The sequence below is a fragment of the Phaseolus vulgaris genome, chromosome 7 (assembly GCF_051622355.1).
Source record: "Phaseolus vulgaris cultivar YP4 chromosome 7, ASM5162235v1, whole genome shotgun sequence".
In the NCBI taxonomy this organism is placed as follows: Eukaryota; Viridiplantae; Streptophyta; class Magnoliopsida; order Fabales; family Fabaceae; genus Phaseolus; species Phaseolus vulgaris.
This window is the reverse complement of record NC_143504.1, coordinates 8,501,770-8,522,459: the sequence shown is the minus strand read 5'-3', so window position 1 is coordinate 8,522,459 and position 20,690 is coordinate 8,501,770. Positions and strand designations below refer to the sequence as shown.

The following is a 20,690-nucleotide window of genomic DNA, read 5'->3' as shown; positions in this document are numbered from 1 at the left end:
TAATACATTCAAATGAAGCATTGTGATACATTCAAATGAGGGTAAATTTGAAAATAAGGGGATGCTGACATGACTTTCCCTCTAAATCTCTTCATTTTGAGGGGAGAGGATATTTACTGTTCACAGGTATATCCTCTCCTTCACTTCCCTGCACATCCCTTAATCCAAACCATGGATATCCACTCACATCCTTCCTCTTGAACAATACATTCATGAAAGCAAACACGGGTAAGGTTCATTGATAATTTCTATTTAAGTCGGGTTCTTTAAGCACATGTTGGCTTGGTTCCATTCATTGGCTATGCCGCTATGTGCATAGGAAAAACAAATATTAGCAATAAAATAAAATAAACTTCAATGAGCTTTACATTTTAAAATATTAGTCATTATTTTCCAAAAAAAAATAAAATCTACTTCTATTTCCATTTGTGTTACTCCTTCTATTTTATTATATGTGAAGTGTGCCTTGACAAGTTTCAATCCCAATTTATCAAATAAAAAATGCATCTTATAAAACATGATCATTACACTTACCAAGCTAATAACAAAAATAAAAATGATATAAATTCTAATATATGTTTTGAAAGACAATAGATAATTTTATTAATACAGTACAAGTTGTGTATCCTTCATTTAATATAAATATGAATATTAAATAACTTTTTGTTAAGACCTAAAACAAAGGATTGTTCTGTCTTATACTGGGATCAACCCTAGATGTCATTTGTTGACTAGGATGACAGAAAAACTAATTATTTTATGACAGTTTAACAAACTTATATTTTTTAATTTAAAAAATTTAATCATCTTTAAAACTAAATTAAAAGGAACTTAATGATGTATCTGGGACTGATATGGTGATTCATTTTTTTATCAGTCTGCATGATAATGGTGACATTATAATCAAATCACATTCTGCTTTCACGAGACAGATATTTTGCTATAGAATCCCTTTTTCAGAAGCTAAGCACCACTCCAAATACTTTCCAGAAAGGAAATAAATAAAGTTCTGCCATTTAGTTTGGCAGATCATACAGAAAGCTCAGATGATGATGATGATTGTTAAGAAGTTTGTTTCCACACAAAATTGGTTATAGCATTTTGCACTTTATTTTCTAGGAATCACACAGTGTATACCATTAAGATGGAGGCTGTAGAATTCAATAAATCAACTATTTGATCACTGGACAGTGACAGATTCCAGAAAGTATGGTTAATGATTTCTTAACTATTAATCTTTGTGTAGTTTAACATTGTTTGTTGAATACCATTTTATAAAGTATTCAAAGACATACAATAAAAGATAACCTCATTGAAATGGAATAAAATAAATCTCTTCCTTTCCCTCCTCCATTTCACTTTAACCATACACTTTAATGAGCAGTAATAGGAGTGGCATTAAAATGACTTGAAATTTATTATGCAGCAGAGTAAATTAACTATGCATCTTCTACACGTGTATTCCAAAATTTTAATGTCAAAAATTTGAAAGCAGAAGCTAAACATGTTGCTTATGAATTGACGCGGATCATCTCTATCAAATGTTAAACCAAACATGCTGTAAGAACAATACCACCACATATCCCATTTTCTCTATTTGGATTTCAAACAGATGCAATTATTTTCTATTACAAAAATGAGATACTTTGTTCAGAAGGAAATTGTAAATTACAACCACCTCACTGATCGCCATTTCAATCATCTAAAACCCACAGAATGCACACCTACAACAAAGAATAATGCTCTAAAAACAAATATTTTGTGTCAGATCGCAGTCATCTGTATCTACATACACCCCTCTAAAATTGCCCTTTTGGGTAGCAATGGCTATCACCAATAGACTCTACTGCATATGCAATGTCGAGTTTGACCAAAAATTTGTGCATATTGCAGTCATTTTCTGTATAGAAATATATCTAACCATGTAAGACTTGCATTTCCTAGTCACAATTCAACCCACAAAGTTCCAACACAATGTCATCTTTTGACAAAAATGGGTTGATCCTCACCCATAGAAGTGAGAAGATTGAAGCCAGAAGAATAGACCAGACCAAAATGATGGTGGGAACACCTTCCTGTTTTCCCATGACTCCCTTGAGGAAGGGGTAAAGATGGACAATGACCCAAAGAGCAAAAAATAGTTTGCCAAATAGAGGACCCCATGAATCATAACCATTGTTTATTGCATCTGAAACACCTACAATAACTCCAACTATGTTAATGATGAGCAAGGTCAAAGGAGGGATCAATAGTGATGTCCACTTGAAGAGGTAGAGTTCAGCAAAGTCTCCATCATCTGCAGCTTTGGATGTGACTGTGAAGTTTGTGTTGACTCCTGCAAGAACCTTGAGCAAACCCTGAAAGAGAGCGAAGAGGTGTGAGGAGGCACCACCAATGACCCAGAACTGCTCATTCCTCCACCAGTCATGTATACCAACACCTCCCCACTGCATTTCAAGGATGCCTGTTGCAGCAATGGAGATGAAGAGTGCCATAAAAATGATACTGGCGTAGTTGCTAATCTGGTAACAAGAGAATGAAGCATCAGCTAAAAGCACGATACGGTGCATCACAAACATCCTATCTATATGTTTGGATTGCTAGAATATAAAATTGCTCTTAATCAAAAGACTATGTCTGCATTATCTAACAATTGGTCAAATAGCAGGAAATGTAACGGAGTGAAGTGAATGGAATGGTAAGGAAACTAGTAAACAGTAAGTTTATTCCATACGGCATTGGATGGAACACATTCTACCTCGTTTTCTTTCATTCCGTCCTATTTTAAGCAACATAAACAATGCCAAGTAATATCATTTCATTCCATTCCACCCCACTCCATTTCATCTCTTTCCATCATTTCAAACATAAGGGGTAAATCAACATGCACTTTATTACATCAAGTTCAGAGTTGATCTGATCCTACCTCAGGGACTATGAACTTTCCAGTGAGTAGACAGACAGCAGGCAGGGTGCAGTATGCAATTAAGGGAATTGATGTTAAAGGATAAACTACTGAGTTTATGTAAGAAAAGCGCTCCAGCCATTTCAAGCCACAACCATATCCATACCATATAGGACAATGCCTACTCAACAGGATCTCAACAGATCCAAGTGCCCAACGGAGAACTTGATGCAGACGATCTGAAAGATTTATGGGAGCCGAGCCCTTAAAAGCAGGCCTTTTAGGCATGCAGTACACAGACCGCCAACCGTGACAGTGCATTTTGAAACCTGTTAATATATCTTCTGTAACAGAACCATATATCCATCCAACCTGAAAGACAAGTGTAATTTAGTACAGTTACACAAACACACATGATATAATAAACTCCAGCTGAAAGAGCCAAGAGATGTGCCATACCTCTTTCCCCCACTCTGTCTTATCTTCATAACCACAACTGATGACATGAATGGCTTCTTTCAAGAGTGATGCAGATGTTGCTCCTTTTGGAACACCCCCATCTTCCATAAGCGTTGAAGCTATGAAAACAGATGATTGCCCAAACTTTTTCTCAAATTTTAGTTGTGACATTAACCACGACTTCTCACTGTCAATTCCTGTGATTGGGATTTCAAGAGGACTAGTTAGTATTTCAGAATATTTTTTAATACTTCCAAATGAAAGGCAATGCCAATTTGAGGAATCTTGTACCTTCAATTCCCTCTTCAATATTTTCTAGTGCATGTATTTGCTTTGCAGCATCCTTCTTTTTTATCTTCTTTCTTGGACTTGACTTCACTTTCCTATTTTTGTTCCTAGATCCACAACACAGACAGCACCATTTGGGCCAACAGTTACAAGTCTTACTTGCTGGTTTCTTCTTAGCAGGAGCATCATATCCATAGATTGCCTGCCTTCTAAAGACACACCCAGTTCCTACATATATTGGTCCTTGGATGCCATCTAAACCTTTCATGTTTATCTATATAAATATAGAGTCAAACATAGATTAGCCTTTCCTTCAAAGCACAGTAAAGTAAATGTAACATAAATCCTCAACAATTTGTTACTTACATCAAAGAATACAACATTGCGATTTGAGTATCTATCGTGACGATCAATCCCATCAAATCTTTGTGGAAATTGTACATAGCATATTTTTTTCCCTGATGTAGGATCCATCATGAAGCACATGGCTTCACGAAGTGCTTTGCTGTTGTTTATGTAGTGATCACAATCGACATTGAGTAGGTACGGAGCATTTGAAATGACTGCTGAGACTCGCACCTTGACAATTAATCAACCAAACCGACACATAAAAATTGGTCAGGAAAATGAAAGGCGCAAGAAGTATTAAAAGTTTATGTCGCAAGAGGGAAGGGGCTATACCAAGGCATTCATAGCACCAGCTTTTTTGTGGTGTTCAAATCCTGGTCTTTTCTCACGAGACACATAGACAAGACGAGGTAACTCATTCCCTTCAATATCACGAAGACCATTTTGACCAAGGAAAACCTGTGTAAACGCCTCACAGTTGAATTTAAACTTATAAAAAGTGGCACAACATTTTCACCAACGTAGAATTCAGACCAAAATAGTACTCACTTGAATCATTCCAGGATGATCCCTGACAGTGTTTCCAGGCCACGGAGTCCCATCCTGCATTGTCCAGCCATCTTCAGGAACCTTCTGTGCCATTGCAACCAATGCATTGATACGCACTTTGAACTCTTCATACTCCCTCTGCCACCAACATTGAAAACACCAAATACAATATATCATTCGCTTTGAGAAGGGCGCTACAAGGTAAAACAAAACCATAATGAGAAGTGGTTCAAAAAGTTCAAACCTTAATAGCACGACGCTCTCTAATGAATATTACATCCACTTTGTCTCTCAGATAGTCAACCTTCTGAGCAAAATACCATTCAGGAGCCCGAGGTTCAATGCTGAACTTCTTACAAAATGGAACCCATTTTCTTGCGAATTCAGAAGTCTCTGAAAGGGCTTCAAATGTAAGCATAGCTGCACCATCATCTGAGACATAACATGCAACTTTCTCCACTGGATAATCTACAGCGAGGATGGATAGAACTGTATTTGCAGTTATAAGGGGAGGTTCTTTCGTAGGATCAACTGTACTAACAAAAACGTCTATATCAGCTAATTCAGATGACTTTCCTTCTTTCTCGTACCTGGTAAGTTGTGCAAAGAATTAGCTATGGACTAATAAACATAAAATTTCCAATCACACAGAAAGAAGTATACCTCAATGACAAACGATCCAGGTATGTTTCTCGCTCAATTGGGCACCATTTGGGAAATTGATCCAAAACCCATGACACGGCAAACCAGATTTCACATACTACTGATGTCAGCCACAAAGCATATGCATCATTGACGGGGTGGAGAATTCTATAATGAAAAAATAGTCCAAGAACAACAATCCGAAGTACTACTATGATTCTATATGGACTGATCTTGCTTGGACTAATTGGCAACTTCCTCCATAGTGGCTGCCTGCCTTCATCCATTCTGTTACCAGTTTCAAATAAAAAATTCCTTAAAACCAAACACAGGGAAAGGATGTGATAGTAATTGATGTATATTTAGTTCCCGTATTAAGTAATCTTAAGGATATAAGCTCATGAAATGAAAAAAGAAAAAAAAAATCATGTTATCCTGTAGCTTAGCAATGATAAGAATTAAATAATAGCACACCTACTTTGGCAAATCAGGGTCATCAAGCTCATCACCATTTTTCCCACCATCGTTACCCCCTTCATGCTTAACAACCTCAATTTTTTCATTCTGTCTTTTCTTCCACTCCTCCATTCGTTCCTTCCATGCAACACTTCCATATCCATAAACCGCTAAATCTTTTTTAGGATCCAATGGTCTGGGTTGAACTGCATTACCACCAGCCTTAATTGTAAAAAAACACAAAAAAGGATATAGAAAACTAGGTTGAACATAAAACAAGGCACATGACTCAAACCATTGTACACAAGCAAGCCAAAACAAAATACAAACAACTTACCTGGCACAGATGAATCAGGAAAAGGCATAGGATGAACTCGTTTCCCACGAGACATGAATGGGGGAATAATTAGAGCATGTTTATCAGCAGAAATCCCAATATCCTTAATTGAAAAAAAAAAACATAATTAGACAACCAGGACCCAGAAATGTCATAACTAATAACTATAACCATAACCAATGAACAACCAAGAGATTTGAAAAATCAATTAACCTCGTGATCATATGTTAGAAGAGGAATATCAGCAGCCGCAGAAGATGCACCAAACTCTGATGGTGTGGTGATCCCTGGAACATTCATTTGTGAACCATGTTCAGCGTTGTGGTGAGCAGAGAGCATGGCATCAACGTGACCATGTCTGATATTGCTTCCAATGTCAAACTCATTTTCCAAATCATCAATGTCCTCTTCTTCCTCATCACCCTCAACTCTAGGACTACCTGATGTTTGTTCCATTGTTACTAAAAACAATATCCCCCGGGTTATATATAACAGAGAGATGAAAGTAAGAATTGGTTGAAGCCTCACCCTTTAGGCGCTTGTATCTGGTTTTGCACTGAGGGCAAGCTTGGTTCCCCTCTCTTCTTTCATACTCATAGCAAGGTCTACACACCGGGAATGCACATTCATTACATGCAACAAACGGTTCACCATCCGCAGTAATCTCTATCTCATCCCCACAGATCTGGCAAATTTGCCCACACAATTCTGTGACAGCGTTCACCTGCAAATGATGTGCAATGTTAACCTCTAGCTAGATCCCGAAAATTAGACAACTAGGTACTAACAGAAGATGGAAGGTGCACGGGATTTTCATTACAGAAGAAAGGCTTCACACAGTTAATTATCAGCTCTGAAATTGTGATAAAGTAGAAGACCATGCAAAGAGTAAAAGGAAAAAAGAAAAAGGACCCTCAGATACCGAATTGGTTGAAACAGTTTTTCCTATTTCTTTCACCATGAAGCTGGAGGAAAAATAGAAAGCAAATGGAAGATTCTCGGAATGTCAATACACTTATCGTAGCTTGAAACTCTCAATGATAATAGTAGAAAACATAGGAAACTACTTCCATCTAAACAACCGAGAATCATTAAAATGCAAAATCTCACGAGACTAAAATGAAGTGCTTCAGCGTGGAAATCCATGAGAAAGAAGCACTATGCAGTTTTCATTCTTATTTTATTTTTTCAAATTCTTCAAGCGGCTTTGAGACATGAGTTATAGAGCAAAGACAAAAGCAGAGAAAGTAACAGATTTTGAAGGCTATGAAGCTGCCTAGAAGAAGAGGCAACATTCCCTCACCCTTCCAGTTTGATCAGCATTGATGATAATAAACTCATTCCGGTTATGTGAACTTGCAACAAGTCTCCCCGTAGTATCCATTGAAAGCAACACTCACCACCACCGGAATCTTCAACTAACACAAATTCACATTGAAACACATAAACACCTCACACCCTCAGGTACCCATCACATTCACAAGAAACAGCTATCCCCGGACATAGTAGTACACAATGAATGACAGAGAAGGAGGCAAAAATAGAAATTTAAAGGCATGAGGGTGTTGGAGAATGGAGAGTGATTAAATGAAGCAGGGTAATTAAGAAAGCGAGTTCCTTTGGTGGGTATAATGAATGAAGGAAGCCCCAGTGAATGATTCTTTTCTTGAGAAACTGAACTTCACAACGGATGGGGTCTGCTGTAAAAAAAAAAGGGAAAGAAGGAAGATGGGTGGTGGCTCCGTGACAGACAGCAGGTAGTGTAACAAGTAAAAAACAAGGAAAAAAAATTGACTGTGGGAAAAAGGAGACAGAGAATCTAGACAGGGATTGGAAATGGAATTCAACGGGTAACTGAGACACCAACACACAAAAACAACGCGGGATGGGATATATAAAAATACTTGTGTTTGTGTCCGTAACACCAGAGTTTTGATCCATTTTTATACACTATTTCCTAACAAATGTCATTGGGTATACACAAATCCATCTCATTATATAATAATAATATAATAATATAATATAAATATTAAATATAGGATATAAAAGTATATAGTAAGAGGTTAACTTAAAATAATGTTAGTATGTTGAAAAACTAGCTTTTGACTATCTGTTAACATTTAATTTTTTTAAAGGACCTGTTAAATTGGAGTTAAAATATTCTTAAATTCTCACAATTCTTTTACTATAAAAATGTTGGAAACATAAATGACTAAAACTTAAAAGATAAATAATATATGCTTTAACAATATGTTTTTACACTGAAATCAAATTATAAACATTTTATATAATAATTTTGTTGATTTTTTTGTAATATCTATTTTGAATAATATTTTCTCTGGACATAAATAATGATTTTAATTAATTGATAATATATAAAAAAAAATTTGAATTCGTAGAAAAAGAAATAAAGAAAGGATAAACATTATAAAATAGTGTTCTGAAAAGTTAAATGAAATAATAAGTTCACATGCGATTTCTCTGGAGATTTTTGAGGAATCCTATGATTGGTTTACTGAAATATCGGGTGGGGGCCACCACGCAACCACGGAGTAAGCGGAGGCATCTGGGAATTAGGATATCTTTAGATAATTTTCTTTGTAATTTTTTTGAGCAAAATAAAAAACTAAAATTAAAGTGTTTTATAAACTAAAATTAACTGATCTATAATTTCATTACAAAAATTATTTCAAAATATTTTTTTTTAATTTTAACTTATAAATAATTTAGTTTTAACTTAAAACAATTTTAATACTTTTTTTTACTTTCCTCTTTTAATTTTAAAAGATATTATGCAAACATAATCCTAACTTTTTTTTCAGTGGGTAAGGCAAACGTATGGATCAGGTGTTATTGGTACCGCTTTTTTAATGATTTGACTTCCCCAATATAAATTTACATTAGAGTCGAATTATTATTATTAATTATAAAATTAATATTAAGGTTTAATTTGTTTTAAATTTTCTTATTTATATATTTAATTTTATAATAAATTTTAGGTTTGGATTTCCAATAAATTATTGTAAATATATATTTTTAGTATATTTTCTCACTTTAATAAAAGTAATTAAATCGTAATTTTAATTGTTTTATAAATTAAAGTCACTATAAGAAAAAAGTTTTTTTTAGATTAATATAATCTAGAAATTGATTTAATTAATAGAGATTTTTTTAACATTAAGTTAAGTTTCAAGGTTATTCTAAAATCTCAGTAAAATAATTATTTTTTTTAATTTTTGTTAAATTTTAAAAGTTTATTTTAAAATTTCGGTAAAAATAACAGAGGTTTTTTTAACCTTCTTTAAATTCCAAAGGTTTATTTTACAATCTCACCAAAATACCGGAGATTTTACCTTCGTTAAATTTCAAAAGTTTATTTTAAAACTTTAGCAAAATAACAAAGGTTTTTTTAACCTTAGTTAAATTCTAAAAAATTGACAAAATAATGGTGGTTTTTTTAAACTTCGATAAATTCCAAAGATTTATTCTATACCTCCGTAAAATAACAAAAAAAAATTTAACTTTTGTTAAATTTCAAAAATTTATTGTAAAACCTCAATAAAACACTTCAGATTTCTCAAACTTTAATAAATAAATATAATTAAATCTATTTATAAATAAATAATTAAAAATTACATAGTTTTAATATATTTTATAACTAAATTCTCTAAAATTTTGAAAGTGTAACTTTACATCACAAATAATTTTTCTAAAGTTTCAAAAGTTTATTTTGAAAGTGTAAACTTTTAATGTATGTATATTTATGTGCAATTTTAGTTTTAGTTGTAATTATTAATATTTAATTCTCATAATTTTGAATTTTTTTAAATTAAGGCCTTTATTTTAAAATGCATCTAATAATTAATTCTTTATGAAAGTGAGAAGTAATAAAGTTAATTCCTCTTGACAATATGTTCTTGCAACCTTTAGCCAAGAATAAACATGACTTTGAAGCCCACATCTAATAGATAATGCAATTATTTAGGATATATAAAGTAGTGATAAACACCAATTGTTGTTGAGTTAGATAACAATGACTTGTAACTCAAGTTGGGGCAGTAAGGTGATGGAAGAAACAATATTGGTGTAAGAAGAAGGTATTGCCTTATTTAGTGTTTTTTCTCCTTATATATATAATAGACATAAGTGTGGTTAAATTGTGATTTCTTGCTAGGAATGTCATCGATAACCATTGAACCTGTGCGCGAAGAGTAGTGTGTCTATGGTGGAAGAGATAAATTAGGAGGATTGTTAGAGATAAATTGAAGGTTATTTCAAACGACAAGTCATTTTACAAAAATTTTGAGATTCGTGATATTTTACGGAGGTTTTTTAAACCCATGGCATTTTACAGAGGTTCTTAAAGACTTTTTCTAAGGTTTAAATAAACCTCGAGAAACATGTTCCCCATGGATGATTTAGCGGGGGAACTACAACCTTGGGTAAATGACTTAATAGAGGTTTTAATCCTAAATAATGTAAAATTGGTTTTTATTTTATGATTTTCTTGTAGTGGATTAATGAAATTGATCCTCCAAATTTGAGTTATTGTGAAGTGCTACTAGAAGAAGATGTCAAGTTGCATAATGCTGCCTAACACGAAAACTTTATTAAAAAAAGTGCTACTAGAAGAAATTCATCTGATAAATTAAATTTATTTTATAAAAATGTCGCAAACTTATATTACTTTTATATAAATAAAAATTATAAAATAAACTTTGAAATAAATGATTTTTTTTCACAAAATAAAAGTAAAAAAAAGGAGTGTTTGAAGTTTTTAGAGGAAAAGTTGATTTGGACTAATGAAAAAAATAGTAAATTTCATGAAGCTTCAAATGAGTTTGGAAAGAGAAATCTTCAAATCTTCATCATATACGTATATTTATCATTGTTAGTCATTTTATCTTTTAAGTTTAATACTTTTAGTAATTGGAAAATTAAGATTTGAACTTTAATGGAGAAGTGATTCCATCCGTCATAAAAGATGGAATTACACCTCGTTGTTAAATGTTTAAAAATAGAGTTTTGTTGATAGGTTATTTTATGATATTTTTTTAATGCAAAAGCTCTTGCAAAATACTAAAGCGTTTGATATTGCAAGGGTGCTTAGCTTGTTGAGGATTAAAAATAATGATTTTTATCAACAATGGTACGGTAGATAAAAGAGCTTTTATAAAGACAAATTAAGGTAATGTATCAAGAGTTGAATGAGTGAAATTCAATTCTAACAACATTCAATTATATTTTGGTATTTTAATTTAATTTCATCTTTAAAATCTTATCCTAATGAAATAAAGAATAAAATTGGATATGCAATTGAGAGTAAATATCCCACACACACATGTACATATAGTTTAAATCTCAAATAGATTTAAATAATATAATTGCAAAAGCATTATTCAAGTCTTTTTTAATTTGATATCCTACTTACTTTTGTTTATTGTGCATACTACAAGCAAATCGATAACTTTGAGGCAATTACAACTTTATCGATTGTTGTAGATCTCATAGTAGATAATTCTTTAAACTTTGAATAATATTTCTTAATGATGTCATAATCGTTATTAATCAGATAATTAGTATTCTTTTAAGTCATTATCTCACTCTTTTTTTATAATTAAGTTTTACATATCACCACACTAGTTAGGACTTTATCACGATAAAAAAGAATAAATCTCTCACATATATTTTTCTTGTCTATTAATTTGCAACTAAAAAGCAAAAATCCTTTTTTTCCCTCTTTTTTAATTTAAATTTCTAAATAATAAAAAAAAAATATGTGCAAAAATTTTTACAAGACATTATAACAACGACATTTACACGTTTATGGAGAAATCATAAAAATAATATAATAAGTACTAAAAGAATATACAAATTTTTATTAGATATTAAGTTGAAAATTTTCAATTTATTGAACATTTAAAATTTATTTAAACCTTAAAATTAGAAAGACAATTCCAGTTTTTTAATAAGGGTTAAATATGTTAAGTATTGTTGTTTAGGATAGAACCCTAAAAATACTTTCCGGTCAAATTTAAGATTCTCAAACATGTCACAACTATTTAGAAGAAAAACAACAATATCAATAATCAATCAAGAACATAATATTATATTATATTTAAATATCACCTCAATACATAAGAGTTCAAACAGATTACTCCCAATCCCAAATGGTAGAATTAGCCATGCATGCTTCTAGCACATTCCATTCTCTCAATTGGTTACAAATCACTCAATGGTTTTTTCCTCTCAATCTGACAACACTAGGGTTGAGCCTCTACCCCCTATTTAACCTAATTTACAAGGGTTAGGTGACTTCCTGCGTCACACTGATGGACTTTAATGATAAAAACATAAAATGACCAAATTTGTCTGGCGCATTCTCGCTCAAGCGAGAAACTTCGCTGCTAAGTTGGACTTTTTTGCTCTTTTTGTGCGTTCCAGGCCTTCCAGCTTTTTACTTTTTTTAGCTTATCTTATTTTCTTTAGTCCAGTCATCTCCATTTTTCCCTAAAAACCTTAAATTAACACCAAATTTGAGAATAAAATGCTATTATTCAAATAAAGATAATAAAATATGTAAAAATGTATAAATTCATAAATTAAGGATTATTTTATATATATATATATATTAGAAATTAATACTCATAAATGTCTATATTTTAATATGAAATATTACTGAAAGTAAACACTTATCAATCATCGAGAAGAAATGAATGATGAAGGTCGACCCAGCTACTTAGAACATAACAAAAGGAGAATCGAGACACACAACTCAAAGGGGTAATCAATATCAGAAGTAATCACTTGGCTCAGAAGCGAAACCTTTGAATAGTACAATCAATCAATGTAGTGACCTCCCCTTCTCAGAGAAGAATGCCCCGACCTCAACCAATATGATAAGCAAGTGTTCAATTTTGCATATACAATCAGGCTGCAAGAAATTCTTCCATCGAAGTTGAGGTCACGACTTCCTTCTCACTCGAGGTAAGGGCAATACTCACACCCTTAGAAAATTGAGAGTTTCTCCCAAGAAGTATTCAAACAACACTTGTCTCAACATTGAACGATGATGGTTGAGATCTTTATGGAGACCTCCACGACGACTTATAGGATTTAAGAAGATTAAAAAAAAATAAAATCTCTAATTAAGATATATTTAATATTAAACTAATATGTGATTAATCACTCCATCCATATTGATAGAAATTCATTAAAGCAGAAGTACAAACTCACTTTATAAATACATTGATAAAATACAAATAAAAATATATTTTTAATAGTATTTATCATTCTCAAATATTTAGATATCCTCACTTCATAAACATCATCCTTATAACCAGAACAACTCAAAAGGAATAATTATTACTGAGGAGATAAAAAAAAAAGAGCAGGTGAAAAGAAAGAAAATTAGCTATTGTGACTTCACTATCTTGTGAAAGTAATTGACCAATAGTAACAATCATGTTTCTTTCTTTATTTTTCTTAAGAAATAGGCAAAAACATCATGTGTCAGGTGTTTCATTATAGACCTTTGACCTGAATGTATAGGGCATGAAAACTATCATTTTCTACGTACCAAATATCTAAATATATTCTTCCCACGCAATGAAAGTTCCCACAATATGAAAAAATGTATTGTAATTTCATATATTTTGTTATAAAAATACTCAATATTCTTTATTTTCAAAAGTTTATATAAGAAATAACGAAAGCAAAATGTTTTCAATATTTCTTTCACATGCTTTTGCATGACAGAAAAAAATAAAATTCACACTATCCCTTGATTTTCTGTCTCAACAAAGAGAAAGAAGATTTCCTGAGTGCTAGAGAATATAAAGGGGTTTTCCACATTTATTTTCAACTGTATCCTAGGACAAGTGGACCATCTATTACTGTCTTCCATATTTATTAGCATCATACATATTGGACAGTGCCACTATCTTGAGAAGGGAGAACTTTGGAATACAAGAAAGACCCAATAAAATCTTGTAGACTAATTTAGCCCTACATTGATTTCTGTTGTGCTTAATTTTTATGTCTGAGATCAGTTTTAGTAGGTATATCTCAGTGCTTAAAGTGCACCTACCTTCCACTAAATTTTTGGACTTAGTTAACTACTTATCTGTGCTCATAATACTATAATATTAACGAAAGAACTATTGTAATATGTAGATAGCTTAACTAATAAGTTTTTGGTGCAACATACGCAAAGTAATTATTTTGAACAGCATTATAACTGAGTGAGTTTGGTTAAAAGAGAAAGGAGGGGGACCCTTAGTCTTTAATGTTGAGATAGGTCACATTCTCCAAGTCTATGATTGCGTTTCTTAAGTAGGTGGTAAATGCAGAACAAAGCTTTCGAATGGCGCACCTTGAATCATCTCATATAACTTACATTTATTGTCACTTTCGTAAAGATATATATTTGTAAACTTAGAAGAAGTAGGAAATAACTACCATTCTTCTTTCAACTTTCTATATTCAAGAAATGATGGGACATTTTTTGTTTGGATTGTCATCCTCTGAACTTATATTTCATGCGGCTTTTCAAGTGATTAGGTATTCATACATACAAATTAACTGGTTTAATATGGTTAGATTTATATTTTATAATATATAAATAAATATAAATCTCATTTTATATTGTAGTTTTTATAAAATTAAATTAAATTTAAAGTTTATTTTTTAATATAATATTAAAGTTATTTATATAATTTATCTTAGCATAAATTTATTGGATTTCTTAAATTATTTTTTTTCAATCGGAAAAAAATATTTCATAATATATAAATGGTTATGAATCTTATTAAGATTGAGTTAGACTTAAAATTTATTTTTTAATATTACGCATGTCGTATGGAGGGTGTTTAATAGTAGATACATGTTTAATAGTAGATACATGTTCTACAACAATGCATATATGAAAAACACGTTTTCATCATCGTGGCTCTTTCTATATTTTTAATTGAAGCACTGAAAGGTGGAAAGGTAAAGGTTTAAAGAAGCAAAGGCGAAAGGAATAATAATTGTAAAGTGTGGTCACGATGAGCATGAGTGTGGCTTATCTTTTTGGTTTCTTCTTGGCGACTCAATTGATAAACCTTTGTTTTTGAAGGAAGTTCTGAAGCATGGGAGTATGTCATCACACAGAGCAAGTTTCCGCTGAAAGCCAAGACTGATCCAGTTGTTGGATCTCCAGAATTATAATCATTTGTAAACCCTTCATGTTCAATTTAATAATAATCTACTTTTAATTGAAGAACAAAAACCATCAAAGGGTACTGCACTAGTTACCATCTTCTTCTTATGAATCATCAATACTTAGTTATGGTCATGCACATGCACTCACTCTCAACCTATCAAGTTGCAAGTGTAGGTCAGATTATTAGGTTTAATTTTACACAATGATGAATGGCTAATTGAACAATTGGCCTCACCTAATAAAGGAAACATAAATTGTGACAATTTTAGAACAGAATCATACTCATTCTGGTACCCTCATTATGCTATTGTCCACGTGGCTAGCATCATATGGTAATCTTGTGTTCTAGGGTTGGTCCTAAGTAAGTAATCTACCTTGTTTTTCAAAAATCGAATCAAAGAACCAATTGCCTTCAAGGCTTTTGCTAAGATACATTCATACACCTGGAACTAACCTAATTCATCTCAGAGGTTTTTTTTTTGTATTGTTACTATTTATTACAGTTAACTAATTTATTCCTTTTATTTCATATTTGATTGTATAGGTTATTTTATTTCATATTTGATGGTACAGTGTAACTTTGTATTTGAGAAAATTAAAAAGAAAATATTGAGAGTAGAAAGTTAAATTGTTTGAATTAAGGGAAAGATAGTGAAAAGTGTAAAGAAATGAAGAGAAAATTTATTAAAGTTTGTGACGATGTGATTGATATATTATTATATTTGGAAAATAATTTAATATAAAAAATAACTTCTTAAAAATGTAAATTCAAGTTAAAATCAAATTTAAATTATGATAAAATTGTGATAAATAAAAATTATAGTTCATAATTAAATATATTAAAATAAAATTATCAAATTTTAAATAAATGTATTTTATTTTATTCATTGTTTTAATTTTTAATATTAATTATTTAATTTGGTTATAATGACTGAATTTTAACACTTTTTCACACGTTAACAGAGAAAGAATTACAACAAGTGAATTCCTTTATTTTAGTTCCTTCATAGGACCTTGGTGTATTATGGGTGATTTTAATGTTGTGCTCTCGACGGATGATTGTAAAGGAGGGGTGACTCCTAATCAAGTTCCTTGCAATGAATTCCTTGATTGGATTAATATTAATGACCTTTCTTGTATGCCTTTTATTGGAACTTGCTATACTTGGTGTAATGGAAGGAGAGGGCTCCATAGAATTCATAGAAGATTGGATAGGGCGTTATGTAACGGAGTGTGTTTGGATGAATGGGATTCTTGTACTTATCATGTTCTTGTTAAAAATTGTTCTGATCATTCCCCTATTCTAACTAGTCTTGCTAGTAATTCTTTGAGGAAGGTTAACAATTTTTGTTTCTTTTCTATGTGGCTTCAAGACGCTTCATGTATGAAGCTTATTCATGATTCTTGGGCTAATAAGGTTGTTGGTTGTCTTATGTTTATTTTACATCATAAGTTAAAAAGGTTGAAAGTTGAGCTACGTGACTGGAATAAAAATTCTTTTGGTAATGTTCACAATGCAGTTCTTCTTAAACAGGGTCTTCTCCTTGGTATTCAACAAACCTTAGAGACTGCTAGTATGTCTGATATTGATGGGCTTCTCTGTCAAGAAAGGATCGCTAAGGAGGAGCTTGATCAGGCTCATCACTGTCAATATTTGTTTTGGAAAGAAAGGGCTAAAATGCTTTGGTTTAAAGATGGGGATATAAATACTGCTTTTTTCCATGTTGTGGTCAAGAGGAGGAATAATTCTAGTGGGATTCATCGTCTACGAATTGATAATGTTGTTACTGAGGATCCTACACTCATTGAGGAACATATTTTGGACTTTTATAAAACTCTTTATGCTGAGTCTATTTCTCATGATCAGGATACAGACAATATGGAAGATTTTATTGGTACTTATATTCCTGAGTTGGTTTCCTCTGAGGAGAATATGATGTTGATTAAGTGTCCTGATTTTTTGGAAATCAAGAATGTTGTTTTTAACCTTAATGGTAATAGTGCTCTTGGTCCTGATGGCTTTGGTGGTGTTTTTTATCATTCTTGTTGGGATATTATTGAGACAGATGTTTGTAAGTCAGTCCAACAGTTTTTTAAACAAAATTGGGTTCTCCCTGGAATGAACAGTAATGTGGTATCTCTTATTCCTAAGATTCAGGGTGTTGAATCTATTAAAGATTATAGGCTGATTGCTGTTGTTAATTTTAAATTTAAGATTATTTCCAAGATTTTGGTAGATCGGCTTGCTCTTGTGGCTGCCAGAATTATTTCTCCTAATCAGTATGGGTTTGTGCAGGGCAGACAAATTCAAGATTGTATTAGTATTGCTTCTGAAGCTATTAACTTACTTTCTAAAAAGGTTCACAGAGGCAATGTGGCTTACAAAGTTGATATTCACAAAGCCTTTGACACTCTAAGTTGGAAGTTTTTACTATTAGTTTTGTCACGCTTTGGTTTTCACCCCTCGTTTGTCGGTTGGATTAGTACTATTCTCCGTTCAGCTATGCTTTCTATTAGAATAAATGGTAGTTTGGTGGGTTTTTTTCCTTGTAGTAGAGGTGTTAGACAAGGTGATCCTTTGTCTCCTATACTTCTTTGTCTTGCAGAGGAAGTTCTTAGTAGAGGTCTCTCAAAGCTTGTGAATGATAAGAAGATTCTACATATGGCTAGTCCACAAGGTTTTCTCACTCCCTCTCATATTTTATATGCGGATGACATTTTTATTTTCTGTAGGGCGGATAATAAGTCTCTTAGAAATTTGAGTAATTTTCTTAAAACATATGGTGATTTCTCTGGTCAATATGTTAATAATTCTAAGAGTAGTTTTTTTTACCATGGATAATTCTACAAGGTTTGTCACCAAAATTCAGCGTATTCTTTCATGTAGTCATGGTCGTTTGCCTTTCACTTATTTAGGAGTGCCTATCTTTGTTGGTGCTCCAAGGGATCGTTTTCTTCAACCTTTGGCTGATAAAGTCAAATTGAAGCTAGCTTCTTGGAAAGGTAAATCTCTTAGCATGATGGGTCGGGTTCAGTTGGTCAATACGGTGATTACAGGTCTTCTAGCTTATAGTTTTAATTTGTATAAATGGCATGTTTCTCTTCTTAAGCAAGTTGAGCAGTGGTGTCGAAATTTTATCTGGACTGGTGATATTCTGAAAAAAGGTATAGCTACTGTTAATTGGGATACGATTTGTTCTCCCCTTGAGAATGGAGGTTTGAAAATTATTAACCTTCACCATGAAAATAATGCATATCTTCTTAAGCTTGCTTGGAACTTTGCTTATAGCAACAAGCCTTGGTCTTTGCTCTTGAAAGCTAGGGTCCTTAAATCAAAATACGAGTTTCGAATGGTTTATAGATCGTCATCTCTTTGGCCTGGAATTAAGCAGTTTTATTCTACTATACTTGATTATACTTCTTGGATTGTTGGTACAGGTTCTCTTATTAATTTATGGAATGATAAATGGTGTGCTACTATTTCTTTAGCAAATATTGCAGGATTATCTTATGGTGCTAGTAGTCCGGATACAATCTCTCAATTTTGGACAGGTGGTGATTGGAATATTCCATTGTCTTTACAACATATGCCTCATCTTTTTAGTCATATCATGGTTAGGACAGTACAGGATATTCCTAATTGGATTCTAGATGAGTCTGGTCGTCTCACTCTTAAATCAACTAAGACTTTTTTCTTGGATCCGGGGGTTTCCTGTGGTTGGGGTAAATTTATTTGGTCTTCATATATTCCGCCTTCCAAAACTCTTGTCCTTTGGAAAGTTTTTCATGGGCGACTTCCTACAGATCAGCATATTCAAAATAAAGGTTTGCATATTTGTTCTATGTGTACGCGTTGTGAAAAACACGAGGAATCTATTCAACATTTATTTTTTGAATGTGCTAATGCTTTGCGTATTTGGAGTTGGGTTCAACACATTTTTCCTACTTATCATTTCTCTAATAAGGATGATCTTCTTTCTTTTATTAAGAGTGATGGTAATCCATTGGTTAAATTGATTAAGCTAGCTGTGATAACTTTTTTTATTTGGATGATATGGCGTATGAGGAATTATGCTCGTTTTCAGGATAAGATTGAGGTTTCTAGGGTTATTTTGGTTATTAAAGATTTAACTTGTCTAGTGGGTAATTCGTCTAAAGCTTCAATGAAGAATGATATGTTCGATTTCAATGTGCTCAAGTTTTTTGGTATTAACACTCGTACTGGTAAAATTCTACGTCCTCTTTCTGTTAGATGGGAGTTTCCTTCACTAGGCTGGGTTAAAATTAACGCTGATGGGGCTGCTAGGGGATATCCTGGTCTTGCTACTTGCGGAGGTATTTTTCGTGGGAGTATGAGGGAATTTATTGGAACTTTTTATGTGTTTCTTGAAGTTCAGATTGCTCTGGTTGCTGAGTTTTATGGGGTTATACATGCTATGGAGGAAGCTCAAAAGATGGGGCTTACTAATGTCTGGTTGGAATGTGATTCTGCTTTGGTTTGTGCTGCGTTTACTACTAAGACAAATGTTCCTTGGATGTTTCGTAATTGATGGAATGCTTGTCTTAATTACTATGGGAAAATTAGGTTTACGGTTACTCATATTTTTCGTGAAGGAAATGCGTGTGCTGATAAGTTGGCTAATTTATAGTTTTTTTCATAGAGAACCTTTTCTTTGGTATAATAGGCTTCCACCTTGTCTGTTCTTAGAATTCTTTATGAATAGGTATAGTCTACCTATGTATATCGTTTTTGTTAACATATGAGTTTTGATCTAGTCCTCCGTATTTTTGTATTTTCTTTCTTTTTTCTTTTGTTTAATAATACTTTTTTCATGTGATGGTGAATGATTGTTGTTACTTGAGGTGTCAGCCTAGCTGAGATCTTAAGTTACATAATGATACCTAACATGAAAACTTTTATTTAAAAAAAAAACAGAGAAAGAATTAATCAAATTTGTATCTCTTTTCATGCTTTTATACATTAATTACACTTGTGCACATTCTAAGTATCTTAAGTTTCCGTCGTTGGAAACAAACAGGACAATAAGGAATTATATAGTTTTTCATGATGAAATAATTTTATTTAGTATAAATATCTTTATTCTATAAATGATCAAACTATGATATTTATCGTTATAACTAAAGTATACATTTATTGATGTATTTATTTATTGAGAGTATTACTGAAGAAAACATGATACATTATGAGTATTTTTTTAAAATGATAAATAAGACAATACTATTTCAAAAATAAAATAAATCATAAAATTCAGGGCCCATAGATTTGAGACACCTGCCACGTACCACGTGGCTTGAATGAAAGAAGTTAAAACAGTGTTGACTGTGAGCATTATATTCTTTTTACGGCAAGAGTATTGGCATGATGATTAATTAATAGGATTAAATAATAGTAATTAGTTAAAAAGATAATGATGATAATTATGAGCATTATTTAGTCAGATATAGACACGTAACTGGCGGTGGGTCCAGTTAGAACTCCG

General features: G+C 32.2%; 1 protein-coding gene across 2 annotated transcripts; it reads right to left on the bottom strand.

Annotated features, from left to right (window-relative positions):
• Positions 1-1,556: 1,556 nt before the first annotated feature.
• Positions 1,557-7,953, bottom strand: LOC137830016 (cellulose synthase A catalytic subunit 2 [UDP-forming]). 2 transcript variants are annotated; one of them, XM_068637091.2, is made up of 14 exons: positions 7,288-7,953; positions 6,513-6,708; positions 6,198-6,424; positions 5,985-6,087; positions 5,670-5,853; positions 5,213-5,479; positions 4,794-5,139; positions 4,550-4,687; positions 4,334-4,459; positions 4,019-4,231; positions 3,656-3,926; positions 3,365-3,561; positions 2,927-3,277; positions 1,557-2,522 (listed from the first exon to the last, which is right to left on the bottom strand). In XM_068637091.2, exons 1-14 carry the CDS (start codon positions 7,366-7,368, stop codon positions 1,941-1,943), a joined length of 3,282 nt encoding a protein of 1,093 aa, XP_068493192.1. In that variant the 5' UTR covers positions 7,369-7,953; the 3' UTR covers positions 1,557-1,940. The 2 variants fall into 2 exon arrangements, with proteins under 2 accessions (XP_068493192.1, XP_068493191.1); XM_068637090.2 differs by having other exon boundaries at positions 6,198-6,445; positions 7,288-7,542.
• Positions 7,954-20,690: the final 12,737 nt, after the last annotated feature.

What these genes read in the sequence shown, in the direction of transcription:
- LOC137830016 (XM_068637090.2), bottom strand. Translation starts at nt 7,368, where the DNA reads ATGGATACTACGGGGAGACTTGTTGCAAGTTCACATAACCGGAATGAG. An exon ending in CTGGTGCTATGAATGCCTTG is followed by an intron (nt 4,232 to 4,333) that starts GTATAGCCCCTT and finishes TTAATTGTCAAG; the next exon opens with GTGCGAGTCTCAGCAGTCAT. An exon ending in AGACAGAGTGGGGGAAAGAG is followed by an intron (nt 3,278 to 3,364) that starts GTATGGCACATC and finishes CTTGTCTTTCAG; the next exon opens with GTTGGATGGATATATGGTTC.